Source organism: Falco peregrinus, chromosome 5 (genome assembly GCF_023634155.1).
Source record: "Falco peregrinus isolate bFalPer1 chromosome 5, bFalPer1.pri, whole genome shotgun sequence".
Classification (NCBI taxonomy): Eukaryota; Metazoa; Chordata; class Aves; order Falconiformes; family Falconidae; genus Falco; species Falco peregrinus.
The window spans coordinates 25,787,494-25,814,625 of NC_073725.1; the positions used below are offsets into that span (position 1 = coordinate 25,787,494).

Below are 27,132 nucleotides of genomic sequence, written 5' to 3' on the forward strand. Positions count from 1 at the left end.
ATTAAAGGAGACAGTGATGTCCATTAAACATGAGTTTGCATTTCAGAACTACACAATTTATGGGAAGTATGACGCTTTATGCAAGGATAATCTGTTCTTTAAAATACTCTTTAGAAATTATGATTGCAGTTTTCACGTGAATATTATTCCATATTTTTTAAATTAAATAGCAGAGAATTTTGTGACTTTAAGCAGAGTTGTGCTATCAGACAGAATTTGTCAGAAAGTGTATCTATTTGACCTGTGCTATATTTTTGGTGATCAGCCAATATAATTCCAAGAAATGTAGAAACTAACTGTTCGCTAGACTATCCTACTGTTTCAAGAGAGCAAATTAATCTTTGGAATATAGCATGTAATGTGTTGTGACTATTAATAATGATAGGAACAAAATCCAATGTTTCACCAGTCAGAAGTATCACTACTAGTATTCACAGCAAGTTTTTAGTCGGTCGGTTTTTAAGCGGAGACTTTTGGAAATATTTACAACTACTGAAAAAGCACCTAATGAAAAAGCAAATATATTCTCAAATGGACCTATGTACGCTTTTCTACATTTTGATTAAAAAAAAACAAACAAAAGAAAATAAAAAACGCAAGCAAAACTGAATGGCCTGACTTACCTGGATGATCACAGTCATGTGGCCTGGTGCACGTTTTTTTACACTCTGGTGGCTGAGTGCCACAGGGGACAGGGGGGTAAATCACAGATTCACCACAATAACAAGTTAACTCGTCAAAACCTGAAAACCAAGTCAAATATATCAGCATGGTTACATGTATTTGCACTCGTCCTCTATGAGAAATCTTCAAATAACACGCAAATATTTTACTCCAGCTTTGGTTTTTGATATTTAGCACTTTGATATAAAGTGAATTTATTAACTTTTGTGGCTCCTGTAAGAAAACTGGACTGTGATCACTTCATTAGGAATTGTGCTTCCTTTTAGAGAGCAGTTCTTTGACAGCACCGTTTTAAACTTGAGTGAGATGTTCATGTCAAGTTGAAACCTGTTGCTGTTCTATCCTTGACTTAAAAATGGGGAGGTACCTCTTGAATTCCCTTTCAGAAAGCACATCATCCAAATCTTGTGCTCCAAATTTCTCCCTGCCATCATTTTTCCAGACCAGTGGTTAGACTTTTTTTTTTTTTTTGCCAAGCCCTGCACATGGTACCAGGAAGATTCCAGAGAAAATTACCAAAAGGCAACCAGTTGTGGACTTCTTCCATGATTTCTTCTGTATACTTATGTCATTTGGTATTACATGGATCCTCATAATTTGTCCAAATACTTAAAAAACAACTTTATTTTATATGTTTTGGAAGTTCTGTCTCAAACAGTATACCTTCCCCCCCCCCCCCCCCCCCCCCGCCCACCTTCCACATCTAGGAAATTTTAAAGTCATCACAAGATTCCAAATCTCAGTGATAAAATAAACAACAGAATAAGAATACTAACATATACCATCCCAACTAAAATTTAACACTGCACAGAAATTAATACAGTTCACTGCTGGTTTTCAGACTATAAAGAAACTGGGAGGGAGACTGATTGGAAAGCAAACTACAGTTCAAGCATAAATCCTTAGAAAAACAGAACAGTACAAAAATACTATCAGAAGTCATATAGAAGAAAGTGTGAGAACAAAAAGAGAGTATGTTTGGTCTGTAAACAGAGATAGTGGATCAGGAAGAACAAGACAGAACGATGGAGAAGATAAGAAAATAATGGGGCAATAAAAACAAAACAACTCCAACCTGAAGACAAGACTAGTGTGTTAAGGGAGCTGCTGAATTCAGTAAGTTCTCTGACTCTGGGAATCACAAGATTCCTACTTCCTAGTCTACCAAAGCAAAATCTGGTAACACCAAAACCCCAGAGATTCCTACTGTCCACTTCCATGGATATGATGGCTGCTGGGTCAATATTCAAGTCCAGCCAGCAGCAAGACTGAACACGTCTTCCAGAGAGACAAGACACACAATCCATATGTGACAATAGCATGACCAGATGCACTGAGTAACACGGAGCCAACTGAACAAGAGTCACGTGAACAGGAATACAAATAGTCAAGCCCTCTTCCTCCCCTCCAGCTTATAAGGATTGAGGTTCACTAGTGAGGACACGGACACACACACCCCCTCTAGATGCACATGCACACCACATTCATGGATCTCAAACACAAGCATAGGCTCTGTCTAACATCCACACCAGAACAGAACCCTTACCTAGTATTGGCTGAAACCTCGGGTATTTCCAGAGTCAGATCTCCTACTAGCCAGTCAGTCTAGCCTTGAAGCAAGTTCACTAGGAAGTTACCCAGGCATACACAGGAATTAACAAATTAATCAAATTAACAAGGGAACTGCACACAGCCCCGGTCTCTCCAGGTGCTAGCACCCCAACCAAGGGGCCCCTATAACTTGTGATCCCACTCTCCAGCTGCTGGCATACTGTATGTCCGATCTCCCCAGTTGCTAGCCTAGACTATGTGCTCCCATGATCTGCAGCCAAGTTGCTGGCATTTAGACTTCAGAATAGCAAATGAGATTACACTGAAAGATACTAAATCTTATTCTTAACCAGGACACAACAGACAGTTGCCACCAGGTGCCCAGGGCTGTCAGAGATGTGCACTGAACCAGCAGTTTCATTTGTGCAAATGGCACCTTTTATCGCCCATTCTCTCCATTTTCCACGCATCCACCTTGATTCCTCCCAAATAATCTACCAAAGTAAATTTTTCCCCATTGGTCCCAGTTTGGCTACATCTGTACCCAAATCTGCTACTACTAGTATCATTTGCTAGGTCATCCCAGCATTGCACAACTACTTAATTCTGTTGGCCTTGCAACAGTCCACTCCCAAAAAGGTTCCCAGTACCTCCCTTCTCCAATCACCTGTGAAGCTCAGTCATCGCTTGCCCTTAACATCTGTGAAATCCATCCATTCCTCATGGTAGTGAAACTTCTGTCAGCTTTTCGCTGTGTTTTTTGTTGTGTTCAGAAATTTCTCCCATCCAGTTGGTTTTTTTATGGTCTGTTCAGCCAGCTAAATCTCAGGCCAGGTCCTAGTCATTTACCCATGTATCTTAGAGTGCAAAAGTTACTACAAAGGATCATAATTTTTGTCTAATGAGACTCAATTACAATAAACTCCAGCAAATAAGAGTGCTAGGGAGAACAAAATGTTAACGGTTAGAAGGAAGAGCTGGAAAGTAATAGGAAAAGCGCAGAACTTTCAGAACATCCATGGACTTTCTGTGAAAAGCAAGCATAGAAAGAGCAGGTCTTTTTCTGTCCCTCACTGCAGGTCTTGAAACAACCTATAACCCTCCGGGCTTCAAAGCCACAGATCCTCCTTAGTCCAGGATGATGAAAGGTCAGAGACCAAGGTCCCTGGAAGACCTGAGTGTTAGACAGCTACACTGGCTGCTTGCTATTGATGAGAACCAGTAAGTGAAGAATCTTAATTATAATGAAGGTTCCTTAAGTAGCACTGATTGGGATAATGGTGAGTGCAGAGAGGTATGATCCACAGTAGAAATACAACAACTGACAAATTAAAAAAAACCAAACACCCCCGCCCTCCCAAAAAACCTACAAAACAAAACACCAACCCTGACTAATGCTGACATCATTTATTTTCCCCAAGAGATGTACTGCTGTTTGGAAGTAGACTGGGTGTGTATAGACACCATGGCATAGAATGGGACCTCACCTCCCAGCACTGAGGCAATGGCACTTGAAAGGTAAAGTACCTGGGAAGCACACAGAACCACAGAGGTGTAGATGCAACCTAGTACTGCACCTTGATGTGCATTACCATTCCCAGTAAAACCAGGAGTGGAGATGGAGGCAGGGCAAGAACTCCAATCTGAATGGTAAGTGGCTTGCAGCTGACTATGCCATGGCAAATGATAACACGGCTGATAGACCCAACTGAAAAGTGACGGCTAGACAGGTGGATCAGAGTCAAGGATGGACTTCTTAGTGCTGGGAAGCACTCCCCATCAGCTACAGAGTCAGAATCATGTATGCCTCTGAAATCTCAACTAGCAGCATCCAGGGAAAGCAGGTAACAAATCTTTGAAGATACTGCTTAGCTGATTTACCTCTGGACAGATTCAGAACGGTAGGTTTCAGGGACACAAAGGTTTAAGCCAAATGATCATAAGTATCTGGCTCCTTGAGTAGTGAGCTGCTTTTCCTGTGCTCAGAAAAGGGCCTCACTGCAGAATTTCAGCAGTGAAGCTTTGACCTCTCAATTGCACCACATACAACAGTGGAAAAATTTACAGGGTAGGCAATCCTTAGATCTCCCCAGGCTAAGACAGGCATCTGAATCTTAGTCCTGACAGTGAAATACAAACCTCAAAAATATTGCAGCAACGCAGAGAAGTTTAATGAAGTTGAAGATCATACCCATAAAACCCAGTGAAGGAAAAAAAAAACCCCACCTTTAGAAAAAATCTATGCAATCTGACTGAACTATAGCAGCAGTTACTAACAGGACCTCTGAGACGTTCTGATTCCTATTTTGCTTTGTGAAGAGAAATGTTTGGACACAGAATCTTTTTGGGTTAGTTTGAGGGGTTTTTAGAGGGGTGCAGTCAGCATGCCTGTCATATTCATAGGCTAGTAAGAGAAACTACAACGTTACTTCAACCAGTGACCTTTAGAGGCCCTACTGCCTTTTCTTTTCCAGCATGTTTCCAAGAAAACATGACCTCCATAAAAATGGAGTGCTTTGACTATGCCCATGTTCATCTGAAACAGGATAGACATGTACTACTGCAGCTAAGACCCTTCCAGCTGTAAACATACTTGTCCCTCTCCTTTACACAAACATCATGAGGTCTGGTTTGCACTTTCAGCATCTCACTGTCCTCTTTCCCACATCCCAGTGAGCAGTTCCAAAGCTGCACCCAGTTTCTGAGAGAGGAGACTCATTTTTCTCCACCAGTGACTGCAGAAGTACTAGAGAAAAGACAGTATTTGATGAAAGCCAAAGGGGAACTACAGGTGAGTTTTTATATTCCATTCCAGAAACATTCCACTCACAGTTTTATTGTAGGTTACAGCAGATGCAAAAACACACCTAGAATTCACAGCTGTAAGACCTAATGGCAATGGATTTAAAGAAAATTTTCAAACTACTTAAGCAAACACTAAGTGGAAGGATGGATACAAGCTGAAGAATCCATTTAGGGCTGCTTCTGCCCAAATTTAAAAAATTGCATTTAATAAGCAGCTTATGATTTCTGTGATAAGCTATATCTACCTAAGAAAAGGGAAACCTGTATTAGAATATGAAACAGAAAAAAAAAAAAAATTAAAACTGCCATCACACATGAAGAAATTCCAGATCAACTAAAGGTTCTGCTAGCAAAAGGAAATACAGAAGCATTCTTCTGTCTGCTTCAGGCCAAAAATCAGAAAATGTATTATTATCTACCTATTACAGTGGTGCAAAATAATCAACATATGGTCCCCTACATCGAGTGATAAAATGTAGTTGTAAAAAACTAGTGTATTAACTGGCACACCTTTTAACACTTGTCTAAAGCTACTGCACTAGCTTAAATCCTTAAAACAGTTCAACAGTCCTAAGAAAATCAATACCTGCTGGCTGTCAATCTATTTCTATTAATTCAGTACTAATTTCCACCATCCAGAACGTGACCAGAAAGTCTAAGACACACACGACTGATATCTCTTATTTCTTCAGATGGTCCTGTCCAGAGAAAAGAATTGCTACTGTACCATTAGGAAAGTCTGAATTCTAAGCAAATAAAATTCTGCTACATACTTTAGCAGTTATTACACTGTTAAACAAGAGCACCCTTAACTTAGAAATTACCTTTCTAAACTGCTTTTGTTTTCCTTGCATGATTCCTCAAATATTTTAAGTGATTACTGGATCAAGATACATAACTAAATATATTTCACTATAATTCACTTTTAAATAGTTAACTATTAAAATCCAACGCTTAGTAATCTCATCTGCAATGAAATAACCTTCTCTTATGAAAAAACAGAATCAAAATCAACTGCATATTCTTCAGGTTCTGGTCAATTTTGATCACATTCTGTGTCCAACTCTGACCATTTAAGTGAACAAATTTCTATAACTTATAAGAAATAACATACTCCTGCAGATAACTCACTTGTTTGCCAGCACGTTTGACAACTACCCCGATGACAAGGTTCTTCACATCTGTGAAGCCCACAGTTGAGTTTACGACCACAAACCAAAGAACACTTATGTTCTGTGTCCTAAGGGAAGGCAAGAAAGAAAAAGTAGAATTAAAATATAAATCCTATTAGGATTGGGTTTTTTTCTGTGAGGTCATAATCTACCAATTGACAAAACTGTACGGTGCAACAAATACCTTAGGCTTGATCTATACAGTTTTTCCATCACTGTATGGATACACAATTTTTAAAGCGGATTCTGTTAAGACCTCTGTTGCAGACATAGCTACATGACAGCTTATGCTTCTTGTATTAAGTAATATCCTTCCCCTCCCCGTTCTCCCTGGAATCACTGCATTGACAAAAAGTACCTTTACACTCATTTAATTGCATTTAGGCTGGAACGTAGTTTTACAATTGTGATAACCATAAAAGAAACGCTGCAAAATAAATGTACATGCACACAAACTTTCCGAGCACAACCAATACTGCAAATAGAGGCTGAAGATGCACAAAAATGGAAAGATACAAAAGCAAAAATGTCTTTTAACACACATTACAACGAACAATTTCATAAAACCACACATAAACTTACCACACAGCAAACTTCATTACACTTGTGTCGTCCACATGATCTTTTCTTGTTGCATCGCTTGTCACACATGAATGTGATAGCAGCTATGAAAACAAACAAGAAAAACAAACCAAGAAACGGTCATAACTTCTGTCTTTGCTTATGCTAAGAACAAAAGCTGCAATCACATTATTATGCTAAGGCTATCGCAGCAGAGCATGGTCTAGAAGAGACTAATACAGAGTAAGTCAGCAAGCAAACTTTTAAAGTATTTGCTCTCCCACATTAACCCCCCATGTGAACATTTGACTTCCTTTAAACAAAACCATGTTCAAAAGCATTTTGGACAGCAGAATACATGAAACCAGTTTATTTCACATTACTCTTTACACCATAAACTCTGCAAAATAGAACACAGCAAACAGGATAACCTGATACACTGGAGTACCGCAAACATCCAATTTAAGACTGCTCAAATTGGTAAGACAGTAAAAGTCAGCTAAATACAACTACTGCTGATATGTTAAGGAAACCAGTGCTGACAAAGAACATCCGTATCACTATCCACAAGTGACAAAAGCAATCACTTCTGGATTCTGAAAAACATAGTCTTCATAAACAAAAGCTCAAATTAGGGAATATGCGTATTACTTCAGTATCTTGTAAATAAGTACCTCAGTATGACAGGGGCCCATCAAATAAACATTTCACTGAGGTGAATTTTGAGATGTGACATCCAGAATACCAAGAAGTGTCAAATGGGAACTCTCTACCAAGCTCAGATGCAAAGACCAGCAGCATAAAACTGTGAAGTAGAACTAAAGCTTGTATTTCCCCAGGAAGTTGGACAAGAGCAGAGCAAAAGCATTATTTTGCATCTGAGCTGTGCAAGTTGACCCAAAGACATGCAGGATGGTAGGGGGCAACCTACTGAATATGGCAGGTGGCGGAAGAAACTGTTCAAATTGGCACAGACAGCTTGTCTGGAATCTTTGAGATCAAATGCTGAAGAAGTCTTTCCTTATGCAAAAGATGTAGAGAAATGAAAGAGATTTATCTCAAACCTCTTCCCGAAAGTAGTAGCATCTCAAAAGGTGACAAGTTCCACATGGAAATACTGATTAAAAAAGCAATACTGATCAGATGTTTGCCAACTCCATCAACCAAACCCCAAATTAATATGAAATGTGTATTGTTTTTAAAACAATTTCACATTATATCATAGAATGGTTTGGGTTGGAAGGGTCCTTAAAGATATATAAGTCCAAGCCCCCTGCCCTGGGCAGGGACACCTTCCACTACACCATGTTGCTCCCAGCCCCGTCCAGCCTGGCCTTGGGCACTGCCAGGGATGGGGCATCCACAGCTGCTCTGGGCAGCCTGTGCCAGCGCCTCGCCGCTCTCACAGTATTTATTCAACATAATATTGTACCTTTATTTCTGAGAAGAGCACATGGGACTTCCTAGGAAACAAAGAAGGAGCCATTAGGTTAAAACAGATGAAACAGCTGAAACTTACTTATCTAGAAAATACCGAGTCACATGGTACAGAAGGATCAACTCAGTTTTTACGTGTATAACACTTCCATACACAAAAGTTAAAGAAAAGCTAGGAAAGAACCCTTTTAAGAAAGATCTTTTTAACATGGTACTTCTCCCTGAGAGATCCAATACTAATGAAAATAAAATTCTAGTTTTGTATTCCCACTCATTTCAGCAGATAACGCTGTGAAGTGACAGAAACAGGTTTGTCCTAAGAAAATAGAAGCTTGCATGGAGGAATACAAAACAACCAAAACAGCTCTCCCAGAGAATACTGACAGGACACAAATACATGCTTTAGTCAGCTGTTCCAAAAATGCAAGTCTGACTTGATATGGGGGGAGGGGAGAGAGTTAAGTCAAATCTCATGATCAAAATTTTACCTAGATTAAAGACCCTCAACATGAAAACGAAAGGCAATGGATGAAAAGAACATACATGATCAACTACATTTGAACCTTCAGTCATCACAACTTTACATTCTAAGTTGTCATTTCTGAGCACCACATTTTTTTAATGACATTTAAATTATCACTGTTGATCATAATTTTTCAAGTAGCAGCTTTCTGGTGTCTGAGAAGCTACACAAACTAAAACCCAAACTTCACTACTTAGTTTCAGGCCTCAAAATGAACAATAATCTGAAGCCTTCTACCCCATAACTACCTTCAGCACACTGGTAGGAGAAAACTCTTCCAAACTCAAGCAAGCCTCATTCTTATGTACTTATAAACTTATATATTCAGAAGCCATCCCTACTTACAAATGACATATAAGTCAAAAAGTCATCAAGGCTCCTGTGATAGTAACCAAAGATTTCAAAGCTATTATGACAGAAAGTAGCACAGTTTAAAAATATACTACTTATAACAACTGCTGAGAATCTGCTAGGTCACTATATAAATGTGCAAAGAATGGGGACCAGTAAAAACTTCATCTTCTTTCTAAAAAATTCTACAAGTCTACAAGCTATTAATATAAAGTTTTATTTAACTTTTTATGTTGGGCTACCTTTCTTCCCACAGTTTACATTACTCTTGGTAAAACTACAATTCTTTGTGCTATATAAATACTGCAGGATAATAATATAGGACTTCGCAGCCAGCTTAAACATGATTCTGTGTAAATGCTGCAAAAACACTTCAAGAATTGCCTTCACAGTAAGAAATTTATGTTAGCACTTCACAGTATAATCTAGCTAGCATCTATCAGTATACAACGAAGGTTTTTGCAACTAAGAAGCATGGTTCCTTAGACTTTCTAGCTTTGTTTTCCTTGACAACTTCAGCTCCTTTTTTTTCCCCCACAGCTTTAAAAGAATCAACAAAGATTACCAGTTGCCAAGTAAGGAAGTTTTATGCACTCACCTTTTTTTTGAAGCCACACCTACAATAAATATTTGATGTGTGAGAACACTGTCTACAGTCTCCTTCATGGCAAAGGCTTTCACATGTATGAACGAACTCTAGCAAAATGAAAATACAAAGATCAATAATTAATAAAAAAATTTAAATCCATGACCTGGTACTCCATATTTATTAGGAGCATCACTGGTCAAAGACACTAAGCTTACGTGCAGCTGGGTTTCCAAACAAGTTCACTATTTTGAGTTAAATGTGCATAACATTTTGTCATTATTTTCAGCATTTTAATCATGAATCAACAGACTGACTTTCAGGTTTACAATGAACATTGAAAATGCATACATTTTAAGTATTTTTTATATTACATATATAGAAAAAACCAAACCAAAACAAAAAAGATTTTGCGTGATATTATCTTACCTAAGTTCCAGGAATTTTCAGATAAGTTTTTTCTTTCTTTTCCACCCAAAAGAATCACTTACTATGCATACCTTCATATTTCACTTACTAGGTTAACTGAAATGGAACTAAAAGCTAAATCACTCATTCCCTTTCTACTTGTTGCACTTGGACTGACAGAACAGATCAGTCAATAAGAAGCTGTGGTCTTGACATCATTGGTCTCTCTCCTCTCTAAAGTCTAAAAAATCACAACTAAATATGTAGCCTGTAAAACTGGAGCTTCGTACAATCTCACCGTTAAATACATTTGAATTATCTAATGCACTCATTCAAGCGTCAAGTTGTGTCTGCACATAACTTCCTCCAACTTTTCAACACTACTTACTTTGTGACACACAGCAGCAGGAAATGAGCGTTTACTGCAGGCATCTGAACAAAGTAATTTGTCTACCATCCTCCACATGAGAGTCAAAGATCTAGGTGGGCTTTTAAAAGACATCAGTGCATGCTGCTCTCTGGAAATTCCTACAGGTCTGTTCCTCTACCAATATAGCAAAGGTGCATGTAAACAAAATTTAAAAGGCTAGCTAGTGTTAGTGCTTCCTAGAAAAAATGATTTTCTCATTTTAAGGTATTATGAACAAACAGCCAGACAGCAGGCTCTGCAGGGGCTTTTACACTCACTTCAGTTAAAACCAAATAATTACTTCTTGAAATGAAACAGTTAAGGACCACTTTTTTTTTTTCTAAACAATGAGATAATTTGAATATTCTGATTCAATAAAGTTCTAATTACCATAGCTACCACAAGAAAGAGGTTTGCCACATGTTTTTCCACAGGACGGGATAGGGTCTGTGCATACTTTACGTTCAACACATCCTAATTCCAGTAACTTGCTGAGAGGAGTCTGACCACAGGGACAGCGATACACTACTTGTGGAAGTCGTGGACAGAGCTGGCAAGGCTGAGGGTGGCATACTTGCGTACAGTTGTGCCTCCCACAATTTAATTTTCTGGAAAAACACAAAACCAAAGAAACAAAAACCAAAAAAAACCAAACAAACAAAGGAGAATTATTTAAGAGAATCACGATCACAGAGTGTGAATAAAATGACCTTTTAAGAATTAGTTATAAGCATATATATTTATAATTTCTATATATTATTTCTAAATTATTTCTAAATATATATATTTAGAAATATAAATATTTCTAAGTCACTAAATTATAGTGACCTTACTTGCCACATATGTTCTGACATGAGAAATTCCCAAATCCATCTGAGAATTCTTCCTTTGTCCCACACAATACTTCTTTAAAAGTGCTTCCACAGTAACACACTGAAAGAAAGCCATATTCCATAGAAAACACAAGAGAACGTCAGTGACAAAACACCTCCAGCAGTACGGCAAATATAAAAAGGTAAAATATGAAAATTTATTACAGTCGTTTTTTAGAAGGATAATGAAGTTGCTCTTCTTCAGATTTATTTCAGCAATAGAGGTTTCTCAGTCCTACAGAAGTTTGAATTCCTTTTCTATTTGTTTTGATAATAAGATAAAACTAAAGGGGAAGTACTATCTGCACAAAAAGCTTACTTATTAAAGCAGTACACATGAGTTAATTATTACCTTAAAAGTTGAGAAAATTAACTCACAACTTCCTATATAAACTGTTCAACTAAAATTTATTTGTATACTGGTACACATACTTGGACAAATTAATTTACATTCAAGACCAAGTTTAGAAAATTTTAACAGAAACCACGAGTAGCTTGTTGAAATGTGCTTTCCTATACCTCTTTCTATTCTTCTTCCACACACTGTTTAATCAAGTCTCAGAATTATAGTAAAAGATTAAGTGGGATCATAAGACAGTTCAGGTCAGAAGGGACCTCAGGAGACAGGCTAGCCAACGCCCTTACTTAAAGCAGAGTCGGCAATCAGATCAGGCCATGATACTCAATGGTTTTTATTCAGCTGGGTCTTGAAAACCTGCATGTTTCCAAGGAAAGAGTTTTTCCTTATAGCTAGTTACAGCGTTTTAACTTGGGCTCATTCTCTCTCATCCTCACCACATGCACTGCCCGTCTGCAGCCTTTCGAGTACCTCCAATCAGCTACTCAAAGGCCACTACTCAGCTTTCCCAAGCTAACGGAGCCCAGTACCACCAGCCTGTCCTAACAGAGCACATGCACGAACAGCCTAATCATCCTGGCAGGATTCTTTCTATTCATGTTTACATTCCTATTTAAATGTACAGTGATGCTGACACATTTTCCATTTTTTTAATATTCTAGCAATAGATTTTGGTTTTGTTAAATAAAAATAAAGCACTTGCCTCTTGGTACTTGTTTTTTCACCCTTTGTTTTCATAGCATAGAGAGGATATACACAAGGCATGCCAGTACTTACCTTGCTGTACTGTTAATTGGCAAGGTGAACATTTTCCTCCATGGCACACTTGAGTACAGCTGTGCTTACCACAGTTTAAAGTATTTCCACATACGTTAGAACAATGGATTTTTGTTGATTGGCCACAACGAACGGAATGACTGTAGAGAAATGACACCATAGTCTGTCAGGTACCTTAGTATCTATAGAGCATTTATTAAAGAGGAAAATACTTTTTCAGTAAAATGCCAAAGCCTTTGAAAGGCAGCAGAACTTAATGAAATAGTTTTTACGAAATAACCCCCTAATTTTTCCTCCCTGCTTACCCTCTCCCACCCCTCAAGAAGTAGGACATGTATCACTGCAATGAGTCTACAGAACTTTATTTCAACAAAATGGAAAGGAAAGAGTGACACCAACTTGAACCTAATGTATGGTTATGCATTTTGCCAGAAGCACAGGGATTACTATTATAGGATCATTTAAGTCTTTGGAAAGATGGCTAAGTCCACTGAGCACAATGAAGATAGGGATGTGGGTTTAAGAGTGAGTCAGTCTACATTAAGAGTTCAGTTTTTTTAATTAATTGTTGAAAAAATGGGACAAAACAATAAGTTCTCCTATTTTTCCATTCTGGCTGGCCTCACACAACAGCTGTAAAGTGTATGTTTGGAACAGTAACTTTGAAAAGTCTTAAACTCATAGGTGCCATATCATACAACTTGGATACTAATACAGCGCATATTAAAAAAATGCTATTTAGAAGCAAGTATTAAATGCAGTATTACATTATTAAATTACAACAATCAGTAACATGGTGAAAGGAGCTGGCACCTGGGAAAAAAATAATAAACTAAAGTTGGTTGCATCTATTAAACTTTTAAATGCAAGGAATAGCTAGAATAAAAAAAAAAAAGTGGTGATGTTACCACATAAAATAAAATTCAGTAATCTACAACGTTTTTCTACTGAAGACAAAGTGCTTTCAACTACAAATACAGCCAGAGAAATACCCATACCACCTTCTGAAAAATTAAGATCACTTAACAGTACATTCAAACTTTCAGAAATAAGTGTAAGACTCTGAAAAGATTTTTTTTTTTCTAGAGCAAAAATGCTAATGCTCTAATGCTAGTTTAGCTAAATGCTAAACTGAATTAGGTTTTTATTTGTTTTAGTTCTGGAAACGCGCACAGGTCAAGCATTTTATTATCAGTTCTAGGTAGCTAGAACAGGGACTCTAAAGACTCAGAACAACTGAATATGAGAGATCACAGATAGCATGGGCAGCACAGTCTTGCTGTTGGCAATGACTCTATATACCTCAAACATGCAAGAAAAAAATAGCCTTCCAGTCTGGAATATACTACAGACTCCTCTCTTCTTAGTGGTACAGCTTCCCAGAAATATACGTGTTATCTTTGAAATTGTAATTTCCAGAATGGAATAACTTCAATATTGCATTCCATTCAATTTGAAAAGGTGTGAACCTTCTTCCTGCTTCTTTCTTTGTGTCTTCCACAAAATAAAATAAAATAAATACTGGAATAGGATTTCAAAATCAAATAAACTCATAGACAAAAACTGAATAATTCAGCTACATGTAACCATAAATTGACTTTACACACAGACAACTCTATTCTTGGTTTTTTCTGAAAAGATTGTCATTGTATTTTTTTGAATATAAAATTCTCAAAGTTATTTTAGCACACAAGAGTTACAGCTCAGAACAAACTTTGTTCTGTAAACATTTGATAAACTAAGAAAGGAAAATTTTAATATATAAACTTTTAATAAACTATTATTATATATTTTGTTTCTATAATAGAAGCATTCTCACCTTGTTTGTCCACATTCACATGTTTTTGTCACAAAGGCTGGACATGAAGGGCAAGGTCCTGGATGGCACAGGCTTAAAAATAAGTCAAAAAAGCAAACAAAATTGTAAAATTAACTTTAGCTTTACTACAGTCCCAGAGAAACAATCACCATGATCCAATGTGCAGTGCATTATCAGAAGACTATAGAAGCTACCTACACTCCTGCAGGGTATGAAAGCATTATTAACACAAGTAAAAAATACTAAGTATTATAGTTGCATCAGTCTCAAACATCACAGATGTTGAAGGAAAACTTCAGTATTCCTGCTGCTGTCAAATCAACAGTAACAGCGCTATAAAATTTCGTATTTTGCATTTCACCAGCAGAAAAATGCATCAACTCAACCATGTTCATCACTGGTAACACTAAAAACAAACATCACATGTCCAAAACATTAATACTTTTCTTTCTTCAATGACCTTGTATAGATTAGAGACAAAAACTTCTCTATGAATTTCTTCTTTTGGGAGCTCATTCTTTTATTTTTGAACACAGCATTTCTCATACCACCAGTAAGAGTTGCTGCTCCTTTTCCTGCAAGGTAGCACATGGGAGATGCAGCAAGTCTGCCTCAGTTTTCTTTCTTACTATCAAGTGCGATTTCCCTTAAGTGTCATCAGTGCCAGTCCTTCCCTGATTACCAGAGCTCATTACCTACTTCACGAAACACTAGGTGGTCCCTATCTGCATATAGACCTGTACTGGGCACAGACAAGCCCAGGTTTTCGAAATTATACTTAACTTGCCTGCATTCTTCCTCAGCCAGCCCTCATTCCCTTTTTTTGCAAATATAGCAACACCCCTGTGGAGCAATTATTATTGGCCAGGACTGACCAGCCTGGATGTCCTAGCCAACAGAAAGAAAAAACCAAACCAAAAAAAAAGCCACAAACAACAAACCTACCACCACCAAAAAGCCCATAAACACAGACTACCCAATTAGATGGCAATTACTAAATTCCCCAAGTACAGTTGTTATGTAAGTACTAATTAGTTAACCAGTCACTATAGTCATAATGCAATATAACCAAGTCATGTCAGCAATTTGTCAACAGCCATCTGGCTCCCTTCTTCCTCTACCACTCCTCCCAGCTGACAATAAGGCCTAACCTACCACCCAACTTAGCTCTAACAGTGAAGCCAAGCCACGACATGATAAACCGAATCAACGCGAAACACCACAAACAAAACCAAAAAACAAACCACCAAACAAACCAGAACCCTCCCTCTTTGAGAGGTCGGGCTTATGGCATAATAAGAGTAAAATAAGCTCCAGGGCAGGCATGAGGAAAGGGAGAAAAGAGCAAAACTGATGGAGCAGAGAAAATGATACAGAGGGAAATGGGGAACCCATTAAATTAACTAAAACTGTATTATGGAACCTCAGACAATGAGAATTAACTTGCACATTCAGCAACAGAATATGTCTTGTAAAAGGACAGCACTATTTATTTCACTGTCTTGACTTTAACTCTCACTGACGCATGCAGGATTCTAAAAGCTGGATGTCAGCTTATATACTTAAGAATCAGATTAGAAGTAGATATAAACTCAAAATACTATGATCTAAGTTGTAACTGGGAAAAGGGCGAAGATATATCATCTTCCCATATCCTGTCATGCTAAGTTTTCTACCTGGTATATTATTTTCCTCAACATTATCATATTCAAGCAATGTTAACATTGCATCTATGAGCCAGTCTTGGCACACTTTTCTGATGACATTACACCACCCAACAGCAGCTTATACTGATCACAAGTATTTTTAGGTTGTAGCCACCTATAACAGCAGACTGCAGCCTTAGAGCAAGATTCCTTCTGTTAGAAGAGTATAACGCAATTAATTTCCAGACATGTCCAAGTTTTGACAAACGTGTTTCTGAGACAGTTTTAAGTAAGCTTGCATCATTTTGTTCATATGAACAGAAAAATTCTAGTAATGCAAAAGCTAACACTTTGAAACCAACCTTCTAACTTTAAGAATAAGCATTCTGTATGCACCCCTCCAGATACACACACTTGCACTCCACTAACTTAGCAAAAGTGTCTGGTACTTTATGCAGAAGCTACAGTATGTCTACAGTTCCAGGATTTACTTGATCAATACAACAACAGTTCAGATCGAAATCTGAATTTCCTTCAGCACAGACACACAGAGGAAGCACAGAAAATTCTCCTTAGATGATAAAGATGGGTGGTACCTTAGAGTTTTAGTCTGTTTTAAGGGACTAAGCAAAAAGTTAAGTTAAAAAACAGTGTAACAAACTGAACTCAAAAGGACAGGCTGAAGATCTCAGCATTAACTTCTGTTCAGTGAATGCAGAGTCTTATTTTTACTGAAGCACCATTATCTATCATTGGCACAGACATTTCACGATTTACTGCTGCTGCTCTGACAACTGGCATACAAGAGAAGCTGTGATGACAGATACATCTAGACATAGGAAAAATTAATCTACCATTTCCCCGACAGTGAAAATACTAGATACTGTAAGACAGCCCAAAGGGACTTCCAGTAACTGCTGTGGAAAAGATTACAGCACCAAAGAGATATGAAGGAAGACCAGACACTAGTTTAAACAGGTAGAGAGAAAATTTAATTTACTGCCTTTCTAAGACCTTTTTCAAATGCTCTCAAGGCCTTGCATAGTTCCAGCCGGCAGGGAGAACTTCAGAGTCTTAAAAGAAGTTTAAGTTTGTCATGAAGCTTACTATCAGGAACATTTTCTTGAAGGTTAAGCTAGATGGGTTTTTTGATGTAGAAGCTAACAGCGAAATGAATTTCAGTGTATTTAAACTAATAACGTGAAAAGAATTCACTTTGTGAAGTGCTATGAATGCCACAGCTCAAACTAGCAAAGGACTTTCAAAGCATTCCCCTTTCAAATAGTGGCTTGCCTGTTGCTCAGCTTAGCCAAAAAAGCTGTTTATATAAAAGGCTACAAACCTATTTCACTAAATCTGAGCAAATATTAAAGATTTATTATTAAAACAGGATAAATTACCCTCACTCATTTTCACCAAAATGGGCTAGCTAGTGCCACACAACACACAAAGATCCAACCAAACTCTATACCATGTAAAGGAAATTAATCTGACTTTTTTCTTTTTTTAAAAAATATAGATGTAATTGTGTTAAATACAGTTGGGAATTGGCCAACCATTAAAGAAATCTGTGGGGCCGGGGGGTGTGCGCGCGCGTAAAACCCCCCCAAACATAAATGAATAGCCAAAGTACCACTTCAACAGAAAATCATTCCAGTGTTATAAAGGGGATCAATACACAGGCGTAAGCTTGTTACAGGCAACAAGCTTAAGAATTGCCGTACCTCTGTAAGCTCATTTTAAAAATCTGAGTACCAATTTCAGACATACCTTACAAGTATAAAAGAGATGCTAAATCATATGAAAGCCATAACCTCCAAGGTCACACAATCTAAGAAAACATATTTCTGATTCAAACCGAAAATACATAGGATGCATAGGTCTCATTACACCATTTTAGACATTGCTTAAAGACAAATACCTCAAAAATTATGGTCTACCACAGCAAAGTAGAAAACCATGACCAATTAGACACACACACACAACACACTTCTTGCCTGAACCTGGCTGTCATCCTAATCTCTCTTAACCAGGGTATGAGCTTTAATATTCTTTCCAAAAGCATCTATGTGATGCTGACAGCTCTTGACATTCTTATTACCCATATCAGGATCTGTTCTCTTTTGAATCTTGTTAGTTATTTGCATCAATTTCTTGCAAGGAGATGCCCTGCCTAGGCAGAATGTATTTGATGTATTCTGAATTTGTCACCTTCCAATTTAATTGAAGGTCTCATTTCCCACACAGGTAACACAGCAGGGGAGAAAATCCCCATATTTTCAATGTTTTCTTGATAAAACTAATCACTTCAATTTTAAACTAATCTCTTTACTTTTAGATCCAAACCTTTTCCCCAGTTTTAATCCAATTCTTTCTCCTCAGCCACAGAAGTCTGATGCTTACTCAGTTTTAAAGGGAAAACAGATGCTCAGCTATCTTAATCCACTTTGATCCATTTAAACTTGCTAATTCATATTACATTAAGAATAACATAACCACCTAAGCAGCACTTGGAACAGCACAACTGACACCACCAGAAGATGACATCACCAGTCACTTTGCCCTCAGGGCCCCTCATTCCACAGCAGACCATCACTCACAAAAGCCTAGCACCTCACAGGGTGCATACAGAAGGCAGGCAGCAGGAGGGAGCCCAAACTTTAGACCACCACCACCTATACACCACCTCCCATACTCTGCACGTTTCATCTATATGGCAGAAGGAGCAAATACAAGCAGCCTAATGTGAAGCAATGAGAACAAGTTTCTCTGGGTCATGGTTTAACCCCGGGCAGTAAAAAAGTACCACACAGCTGCACTCTCACTCTCCACCACCACACCCCCCCAGACCCCCAGACAGACAGGGAGGAGAATCAGGAAGGAATATGAAACTCAAGGGCTGAGATAAGAGCAGTGTAATAATTAGAAGGGGGGGGGGGGGGGGGGGGGGACAACAATAATAATTATAATGAGAAGGAGGGAGGGGAAAAAAAAAACAACAATAAAGTGATGCACAATACAGTTGCTCACCACCTGCTGACCAATGCCCAGCCAGTCCCCGAGCAGCGATCAGCCCACCCCAGCCAACCCTCCCCCCACCAGTTTATATACCGAGCATGAGTCCCATGGTATGGAATAGCCCTTTGGCTAGTTTGGGTGAGATGCCCTGGCTGTGTCCCCTCCCAACTTCCTGGGCCCCTCCAGCCCTCTCGCTAGCAGGGCCTGAGAAACTGGAAAGCCCTTGACTTCGTGTAAAAATTACCCAGCAACAACTAGAAACATCAGTGTGCTATCAACATAGGTCACACCAGAGCCAAAACACAGCACTGCACCAGCTACTAAGAGGAAAATTAACTCTAGCCCAGCTGAAACCAGGACAGTCTGCTATAAGGACAAAAGAGGATAATGTTTCATTCTGGTAGCGCCACATCAGAGAGCTGCACTGCAGATACAAGTGTGTGGTTTCTGAAATCTCAGGTAATATTGCAATTCCAGTTCTTTTGCTAGACACTGCATAAATCATGCTGATATAAAGAGCAGAGAATAGCTATAAGCATCTAAATCTTCCATACTCTGTTGATGCAACAGCCACAAAGACAAGTAAGAAACTAAGCAAGAACCCCCTGACTCAAAAAGCAGGTTTCCAAAGACTCAAATTCAAGTCGCACCAATGAACAGGGATTCATCCAGATAGCTCTGTCAGAGCCTCATGGACTACAGACACAGGGGTCTGCTCAACTGTTAAGACAATGCATGGAGCCAGACTTATTAAATGAGAGTCCCACATCAACGGCAAAGGGTTTCCCAGAATAGATGGGATTAAATACTGCAGAAGGGGCAACATCAAGAATACCACACCGACACTCAAGACACGAGCACTAGACTCATTCCACTGCCCCTAACAATGGACACATCCCTACTATTAACTAAAGTCGCATACAAGAGCGGGAATAACTCAGAGGATTCTTTGTCCCATCACACTGTGAGGCAGGAGGTCTTGACAAAGACATGAAACATTTGATGCAGAAACAGGGGGGGGCGGACAGACCAAAAAAGCTTTTAGGATCTCAGTGAGCAAAATGGCATTTATGGTTCAAACCTTATGGGAACCTGTGAGAGCAGAGGAAAAAGGCACACAGCAGATCCACAATCCAAAGAAACAAGTGTTTGCAAAAAAGAGTTCCAAGATCATCTCAACACAAGCAAAAACCATGAAACACTCTTGGCCCTGATGGCAACAAGTCCACCTTTGAATGCTCTCTTTAAGAAAAATTCTGCCCAGATACAGATTATGATCCAGATTTCTAGATCAGTTGAGGCTGTCCAGTGGGAAGGAGCTGGTAAGATAGACTACCAAAGATGCATTCAGATGATAAAGCTCCACATCTCTAACTCCACCACTTCCTGATACAGCAAGAGGGAACAAGGTTTCTACTTGCTTTTTGATACAGCAGATGGAGGCAGCGCATCCTCATAAATACCCAAGATTCCCACATGGGAGGAAGAAGTATCCAGAACACACTGAGCAATGGCCAAAACTGGGTAACACCAATGCTGAAAGTGCATTCCCCACCAGATCACTATCACAAGTCAAAAAGTGCCAAAACCACCCCTTATTTTAATTTGCACCTTTGCTGTTTCTATACCTCCAGGACTGACGATCTCAGCATGGTTTTACTCAAGTGCAACAAGTTGAATGATAACACTCTTGAATTTGCTACACTTAAACTGGTAGCACACTGGAACTTTAAAACAGCCCAATTTTCACAGCTCTTGATACAGATCAGACTACCAGGGACTACAAATTTTTTAGCTTGCAAGAGGCAAAGTATTTCCTCCACTGTTCAGAAGATGTCCAAAAGAGAATGCCAGACTGAGCCTCTGCTGTAGACTAGGAAAGGAAAGAAGGAAAAAAAAAACCAACCAAAAAAAGAGCACTGTAGAAGAATGGCTGCAGAAGCGTGGCCTTAGAATCTCTGAAGATCTGCACAATCCAGGCCTGGTATTAGAATAGGCCTGTAACCAGAATTGTACTGAAGTTGCTGTGCTGAAGTTAACAAGAAAGGTAGCCTTGAGCTATTCTTGAATCCTGAGACCAAGTAATTATGTTGTGCCAACAGGCCGTGGCTGTAACAAGCTACAGCTGCTGGGAAAGCAGGTGCAGGGCCAAGAAAGATAGGGAGCAGTAGGGGAAAATGGGGAGTAACAAACTACAAGGCTGAAGCACAGTGACACAATTAGCTACATGGATAGAATGCTTATTTTAGTCATGATGATTAGGGGTGTGAGAACCGCGCACGTTTAGAGACTACTAACCAATTATATTTCTGCTTTATGAATATGCATGTGTATCGGTTCTATACAAGTAGTGTTAGAAACTAATAAAGTTGAGCAAGATGCATAACTCATATTGAGCATCTTCTTGACTCCGACGAACCCTTCTTCCAACAGAGCAGCTATTTCTTCCAAGCACTATAGGAAAGTCTTTCAGGTAGCAAATTGCAGTCAGTTAGTTCTCATAGTTAAGGAATCTACCTCTGACTGGGCCAAAAAGTCCTCCACAGACATATGCCTCTCCTGAGATAAAGACGAGCAGCTGGGCTCCAACAGAATCAGTGTTCTGCTGAGTCAGGATATCAGCTACAAACCACAGCAAAAATGATTTATGAATTAAGAAAAATGCTGTAGCTCTTAAATGAGTCTGAAAAGAAATCTAGTATTTCTAATGTGGGAAAGAAGTATTAAAGAGTACAGAAATCTTTCATTCAAAATGTTGAAATAGGTTTAAACCAGAACACGTTAAATAAAAGTTCGGAGTAAAGTTCTAGCAAAATTCCGAGTTTTAGTAAACCTTGGAAGAAGTATGAAATTACTATCTATTTGATAATCTGAAGACAATCTATATTAACAAGGCCAAGTGCAAGGTCCTGCACATGGGTTGGGGTGATCCTAAGCACAAACACAGGCTGGGCAGAGAATGGACTGAGAGCAGCCCTGAGGAGAAGGGCTTGGGGGTGCTGCGGGATGAGAAGCTCAACATGGCCCAGCAATGAGCACTTGCAGCCCAGAAAGCCAACTGAATCCTGGGCTGCATCAAAGCAAGCGTGGCCAGCAGGTCAAAGGAAGGGATTCTCCCCCACTGCTCTGCTCTTGTGCGACCCCAACTGCAGCACTGAGTCCAGCTCTGGGCCCCCCCAACATAAAGACATGGACCTGTTGGAGTGAGTGCAGAGGCCACAAAGATGCTTAAACGGCTGGAGCACCTCTCCTATGGAGACGGCCTGGGAGAGTTGGGGTTGTTCAGCCTGGAGAAGAGAAGGCTCCAGGAAGACATTAGAGCACCTGCCAGTACCTAAAGGGGCCGACAAGAAAGCTGGAGAAGGACTTTGTACAAGGCCGTGTAGTGATAGGACAAGGGGGAATGGCTTTAAATTGAAAGAGGGGAGATTTAAATTAGATATTAGGAAGAATTTACTTTACTGTGAGGGTGACAAGGCACTGGCAAGGGTTGCCCAGAGCAGCTGTGGCTGCCCCATCCCTGGCAGGGCTCAAGGCCAGGCTAGATGGGGCTTGGAGCAACCTGGAGTAGTGGAAGGTGTCCCTGCCCGTGGCAGGGGGTGGGAGCTAGACAATCTCTAGAGGTCCCTTCCAACCCAAACCGTTCTATTTGTTGGAATGACTGAAGTTTTTGATTCTGTACCAAGAGCAGAAACAATTGGTTCTGACTATTAAAACTTTCACAACAGAAATATGAATAGGCATTACAGACCAACTTCCATACTTGAAAAATGAAGCTAGATACAGTAGGAACAACATACTTTATTTTTTCTGACTAGCACGCATATTTATACATTGAAAAAACTCACCTAATGCTATTAACCTTATCAATATTACACTACCACACTGCTAAAAAAAGATCTAAAGGAAAATATCCAGAACGAAAACCAGAATTGCTGTTCTTTGCCTCTCATTGATTTATACTAATAAATGTTAACAAAAACAATCCAAGTTATGTATACTGACCAAGATCTCCATGAGGGATTCTGGTTCAACCACCCAGCGGTCTCAACAAATAGTTAAATACATATTGCCCTCTTATCCTCAACAGCTTACAAGCCAAAGGAAAGAAAAAGAAAAAAAGGATAGAAGTAAGCAGTCCTTCAGTTTAACAAAGTACCACCGCTTTTAGATTAACTTACACAAACACTATTACAGGAAAAGCAGTACCTAGAACATCTGGTGGACCACTGGATACATGTTTAAAATCACTTCCATTGACTTATTTTTCTGCATCAATGAAAGTTCTTGAAACCAAGCCAGGCAGCTGGTTCAGTTCCTAAAATGGATGGAAATCTTGCTACAACTATTTTTCTTAACCTTCTGTTCATTCTCTCATATGAACTCTCTTCAGAAATACAAATGCAAAAAAAGCCTTCATTTCTTCCAGGCTTCAGATGAGCTATAAACAAAATACAGCCCCGAGCATATCCTATAGTCAAAAAATATCCAAACGCAGTCTTCAGAAACTTTCCCTAGATCATTTCAATATTCATATGATAAACATTCACTTACATGTTACAAAGATGTGGACAGTCCAAACACTGTCTCTTCTTTCCACAAAGTTCCCCACAGCTATGTGGGATTTCATTTCTATTCCATTCAGGATTGTGCACCTTACCTAAACCATACCAAAAGACAGAAACATATTTATTGCCTTGAATACAATACTAAATTTGGGAAAAATACTACATCAACAAGAAAAAGCTGTATTTACAATATCTTCTTTGAAAAACAAGATGACACCACATGTTTACTTTTTCTCTGTTTTCAGTGATGATATATACACTCAACTTCTTTATAAGTAAGTGCTACTGGAATATCAAGCTCCAGAAGATTCTTTCCTCCTATGCTCTCAGCAGGCACTTAGGTAGTTGGTATTTTACATTAAATTAAACTCATACAATGTAAGAAAATTAAAAGCCCTCTTTAGTTGGTCAGGCTGCATAGTAAATGAGACAAAGGGTGAAACTCCCTTGCTGCCTCAACACAGAAGAAAAAAAGACACCATTCCCAGAAAGTAAGATCTAGCTGGGAAGGTGATGCAGAATACGGGCAAATGAAATGACTAAGTATAAAAGTAATTTCTCTAGAAAGAAGCAGACTCTACATAAATCTAAACATTAAAGGTTGATATTTTGATGAATACACAAATCCAGTATGTTATCTTCAAGTATTCTGTACTTCAGATAAGCGCTGAAACCGTATTTTAATTAAACTGACATACTGTTAGCAAATCCCACAGCTCAGTGCATGAGATGACCATCAGGGTCAAAGTTAATTGCCACAGTTAACACATGCAAACTTAATTTGTCTCTCTGCAAGAGGTTAATTAAACTAACAATAAAACAACTGAGCCAACAAATTTGAGTTGCAACAACTAAAAAGACTAAGAAAATGTATTTTTGGTGACATGGTTATGTAATTTTAACTCTTCTAGTACACCTTTGTATATTCTACAAGCAGCAAATTAGGATAACACAAATAAACACCACAAATGGCATTTTTTCACCTGAGCCTCAATTAACTAGTTGAATACCCAGGAAAGGAAGACTCAGAAGAACAGCAAGCTAGGAATTTCCTCATGGAATGGTGGAAAAAAAACCCCACACCACCACACCCAACAAATAGTTAGTATTTTGCATCAAATGGAAGATAGCTTTGCATAAGCAACTGGTGGTGTCCAAACACTGTGTCATTAACGTAAAATTATCAGTACAGATTAAAGTCCTATGTTCCAACATGGTGCTCTGCTAATATTAACCCCAAGGACAACTCAAGGTTCCTACTGTAGGTCTCCCAAAACTATGAAACAGTCTTTAAGCCTAGGCAGAATTTCTTTCCTGTTTAACAGATGGACAACCTGTCTTAAAAGTGTCATTTTCCTTTGGAATCAAAACACCCAATGTAACTGAATTGTTATCTCTATACTCGTAAGATTCCACACATTGTCATACAAAAACTGTCTTACCTGGATTACACTGTTCTTAACTGACTCACTGACACATTTAGATAAAGAGAACTTTAGATAAAAATGTCAATTATTACAACATAAGTCTACGTTCTTTAGGGCAAGCTCAATGACTCCCAGTGCCTTTCTCAAGTCCAAAACACTGTTTTGTAGGAAGTAAGGTGAAACTTCCCCGTGACTCAAGACTCAAGGAAGAGAAAGCTACATGATATCAACAGAAATTTTGCAAGCGTAAATCCCAAACAAAATTTATTTGCATGTATCCAATTAAGTAACATAATTTCTCCCTTTTTGTCATATATTTACAGCTTAGTGAATGTTATACTCACTTCATTTACCACTTTTATTAAATGTGTATCCGAAAAGGTCTGAAAAGTCTGAATATTATTTCCTATTTAACCTGTATATGTCCCTGATCAACATAAATGATGAAACTGCTACATCACTTTAACGGTTTAGATGGTTGTATGCTTGAATTGTGTATTATTTTGGTGTATCTTGCCACAAAGACAGACATAACACATGCAGGCTACTTCAGTCCTTCGACAGAAAAAAGCTTATAAGATGGCAGGCCAAATTATCATTATTCTATAAAAATCACTCTTTTTACATAGTGATATGAAAATACCACTTACAATTTAATGTGTGATTCTCTGTGCAGCCACCTTCCAGTGTCAATAGTTTTAAACATGGTTAAATTTCAGGGATGTCAGCAAATGAGCAGCCATACTGAATTCCAAATTAAAAAAAAAACAACTATCAAAATGACAAAACCGTTTTTCTTCACAAAAGCACGCAAGAAACTCACCACAGAAACAAGTGTAAGTTTTAGGAACTTGCGTAGAAGCATTCTGACAAGCTGGACATCTCCAACCACTATTACCATCTGTAGACAAAAAAAAATTAAAGATAAAAATGACTTAAAAGTAAATAAAGGAGCTAATTTGCAAACCTAGAATAAATGCTCTCACCTTTTTTTACCACAGCTGCAACCAAACTAGTTTTTCCATTTACTCAGAAGTGGCGAGAAAGCATGTTAATAAAAATGCATTTTACACAGTATCAAGATAAACACAGCAGTGGTACTTCATGCAACTAGGCTCCAACTTTATATAGAAACAAGAACAAATTTTAAAATTCCACTTTTTCTTCTATTATCGTGTACTCTGTTGTAAGACATTCTACTAGGATGAGAAAACACTTTTCTATGAGGAAAAAAAGTGCTAAAGCATGGGCAACTGGTGAGAAAAATATAATTACCTACAGTCTTAAGCATAACCTGTATTTTTCTTTTCACTGTCCTCTCATGTTTGAGTTAACATGTCTTGTAGAAGACCAATTTAATATTGCTTCATGTTCAGAATAAATTAGTAATATATAAACCAGAATAGTCTACTGTAATTAATTTAAAGGTGACAATACCTAGCTATTGACTAGGACATTATTCTTCAAGTTGGTATTTTATTAAATAGTAGGGTTTTTGCTTCTGCATTTCAGGAGGGTGTTGTTTAGCAGTAAAGGAAGAACTTCAGCGTTAAGGAAAGCAACATCCATGAAGATGTTTCCCAAATTCAGTATGTAATCTGGCTATGAAGAATACCAGTGTGAGAGCACCACTGAACACAAAAGAGGACAGGGAGAAGAAACTGAGATTTTTTTATATGTATATATATATAAATAAAAATAAAAATATATAAACTGATTAGCTCTTACTGTCACTCTTACCCAATCAATTCTGTGCTGGTAAATTCATAAAGCTGTGTTCTTGGTGATTAAGGAATCTGACCAAGTTTTACGGTATTTTCATGTTATGAATGCAGGAGGGCTTGCAAGCAGAAAACCCTATGTGTGACAAGACGACAGGCACACCTAGGCTCACTATCAACTGAAACGGAGACCTCTTACATTAACCATCTTATTGCACAATGGTGACTTTTCACAAACTGGGAATTATCCAGATTACAGACTGCCCTGACAGACTTGAAATGCCTATCTAAAGCATGTCTATTCTTTTCAATACTTGTTGCTTATTCATGCCCCTTGTCATCCTGGCTCGTATCACTGTGCCACCAAGACTGCTGCAGAGCACCGTACAATTAGGGGCTGAGTAGCTGCAGGACAGTGACTCAAAGAGTACACTCTCAC

At 38.5% G+C, this 27,132-nt stretch overlaps 1 protein-coding gene across 3 annotated transcripts in view; it reads right to left on the bottom strand.

Annotated features, from left to right (window-relative positions):
* Nucleotides 1-27,132, bottom strand: part of NFX1 (nuclear transcription factor, X-box binding 1) — a 75,318-nt gene that overhangs the window by 31,836 nt on the left and 16,350 nt on the right. For all 3 annotated transcript variants that reach the window (XR_008747300.1, XM_055804535.1, XM_055804536.1), the window contains exons 4-14: nucleotides 25,796-25,873; nucleotides 23,532-23,637; nucleotides 14,314-14,385; nucleotides 12,495-12,634; nucleotides 11,321-11,420; nucleotides 10,878-11,095; nucleotides 9,683-9,780; nucleotides 8,206-8,236; nucleotides 6,795-6,877; nucleotides 6,172-6,280; nucleotides 624-743 (exon numbers count right to left, since the gene is read on the bottom strand). Coding sequence is in view for 2 of the 3 variants with exons in the window: in XM_055804535.1 (XP_055660510.1) it covers nucleotides 624-743; nucleotides 6,172-6,280; nucleotides 6,795-6,877; nucleotides 8,206-8,236; nucleotides 9,683-9,780; nucleotides 10,878-11,095; nucleotides 11,321-11,420; nucleotides 12,495-12,634; nucleotides 14,314-14,385; nucleotides 23,532-23,637; nucleotides 25,796-25,873 (1,155 nt within the window). In the remaining variant the exon portion in view is untranslated. The remainder of the gene's footprint in view (nucleotides 1-623; nucleotides 744-6,171; nucleotides 6,281-6,794; nucleotides 6,878-8,205; nucleotides 8,237-9,682; nucleotides 9,781-10,877; nucleotides 11,096-11,320; nucleotides 11,421-12,494; nucleotides 12,635-14,313; nucleotides 14,386-23,531; nucleotides 23,638-25,795; nucleotides 25,874-27,132) is intronic.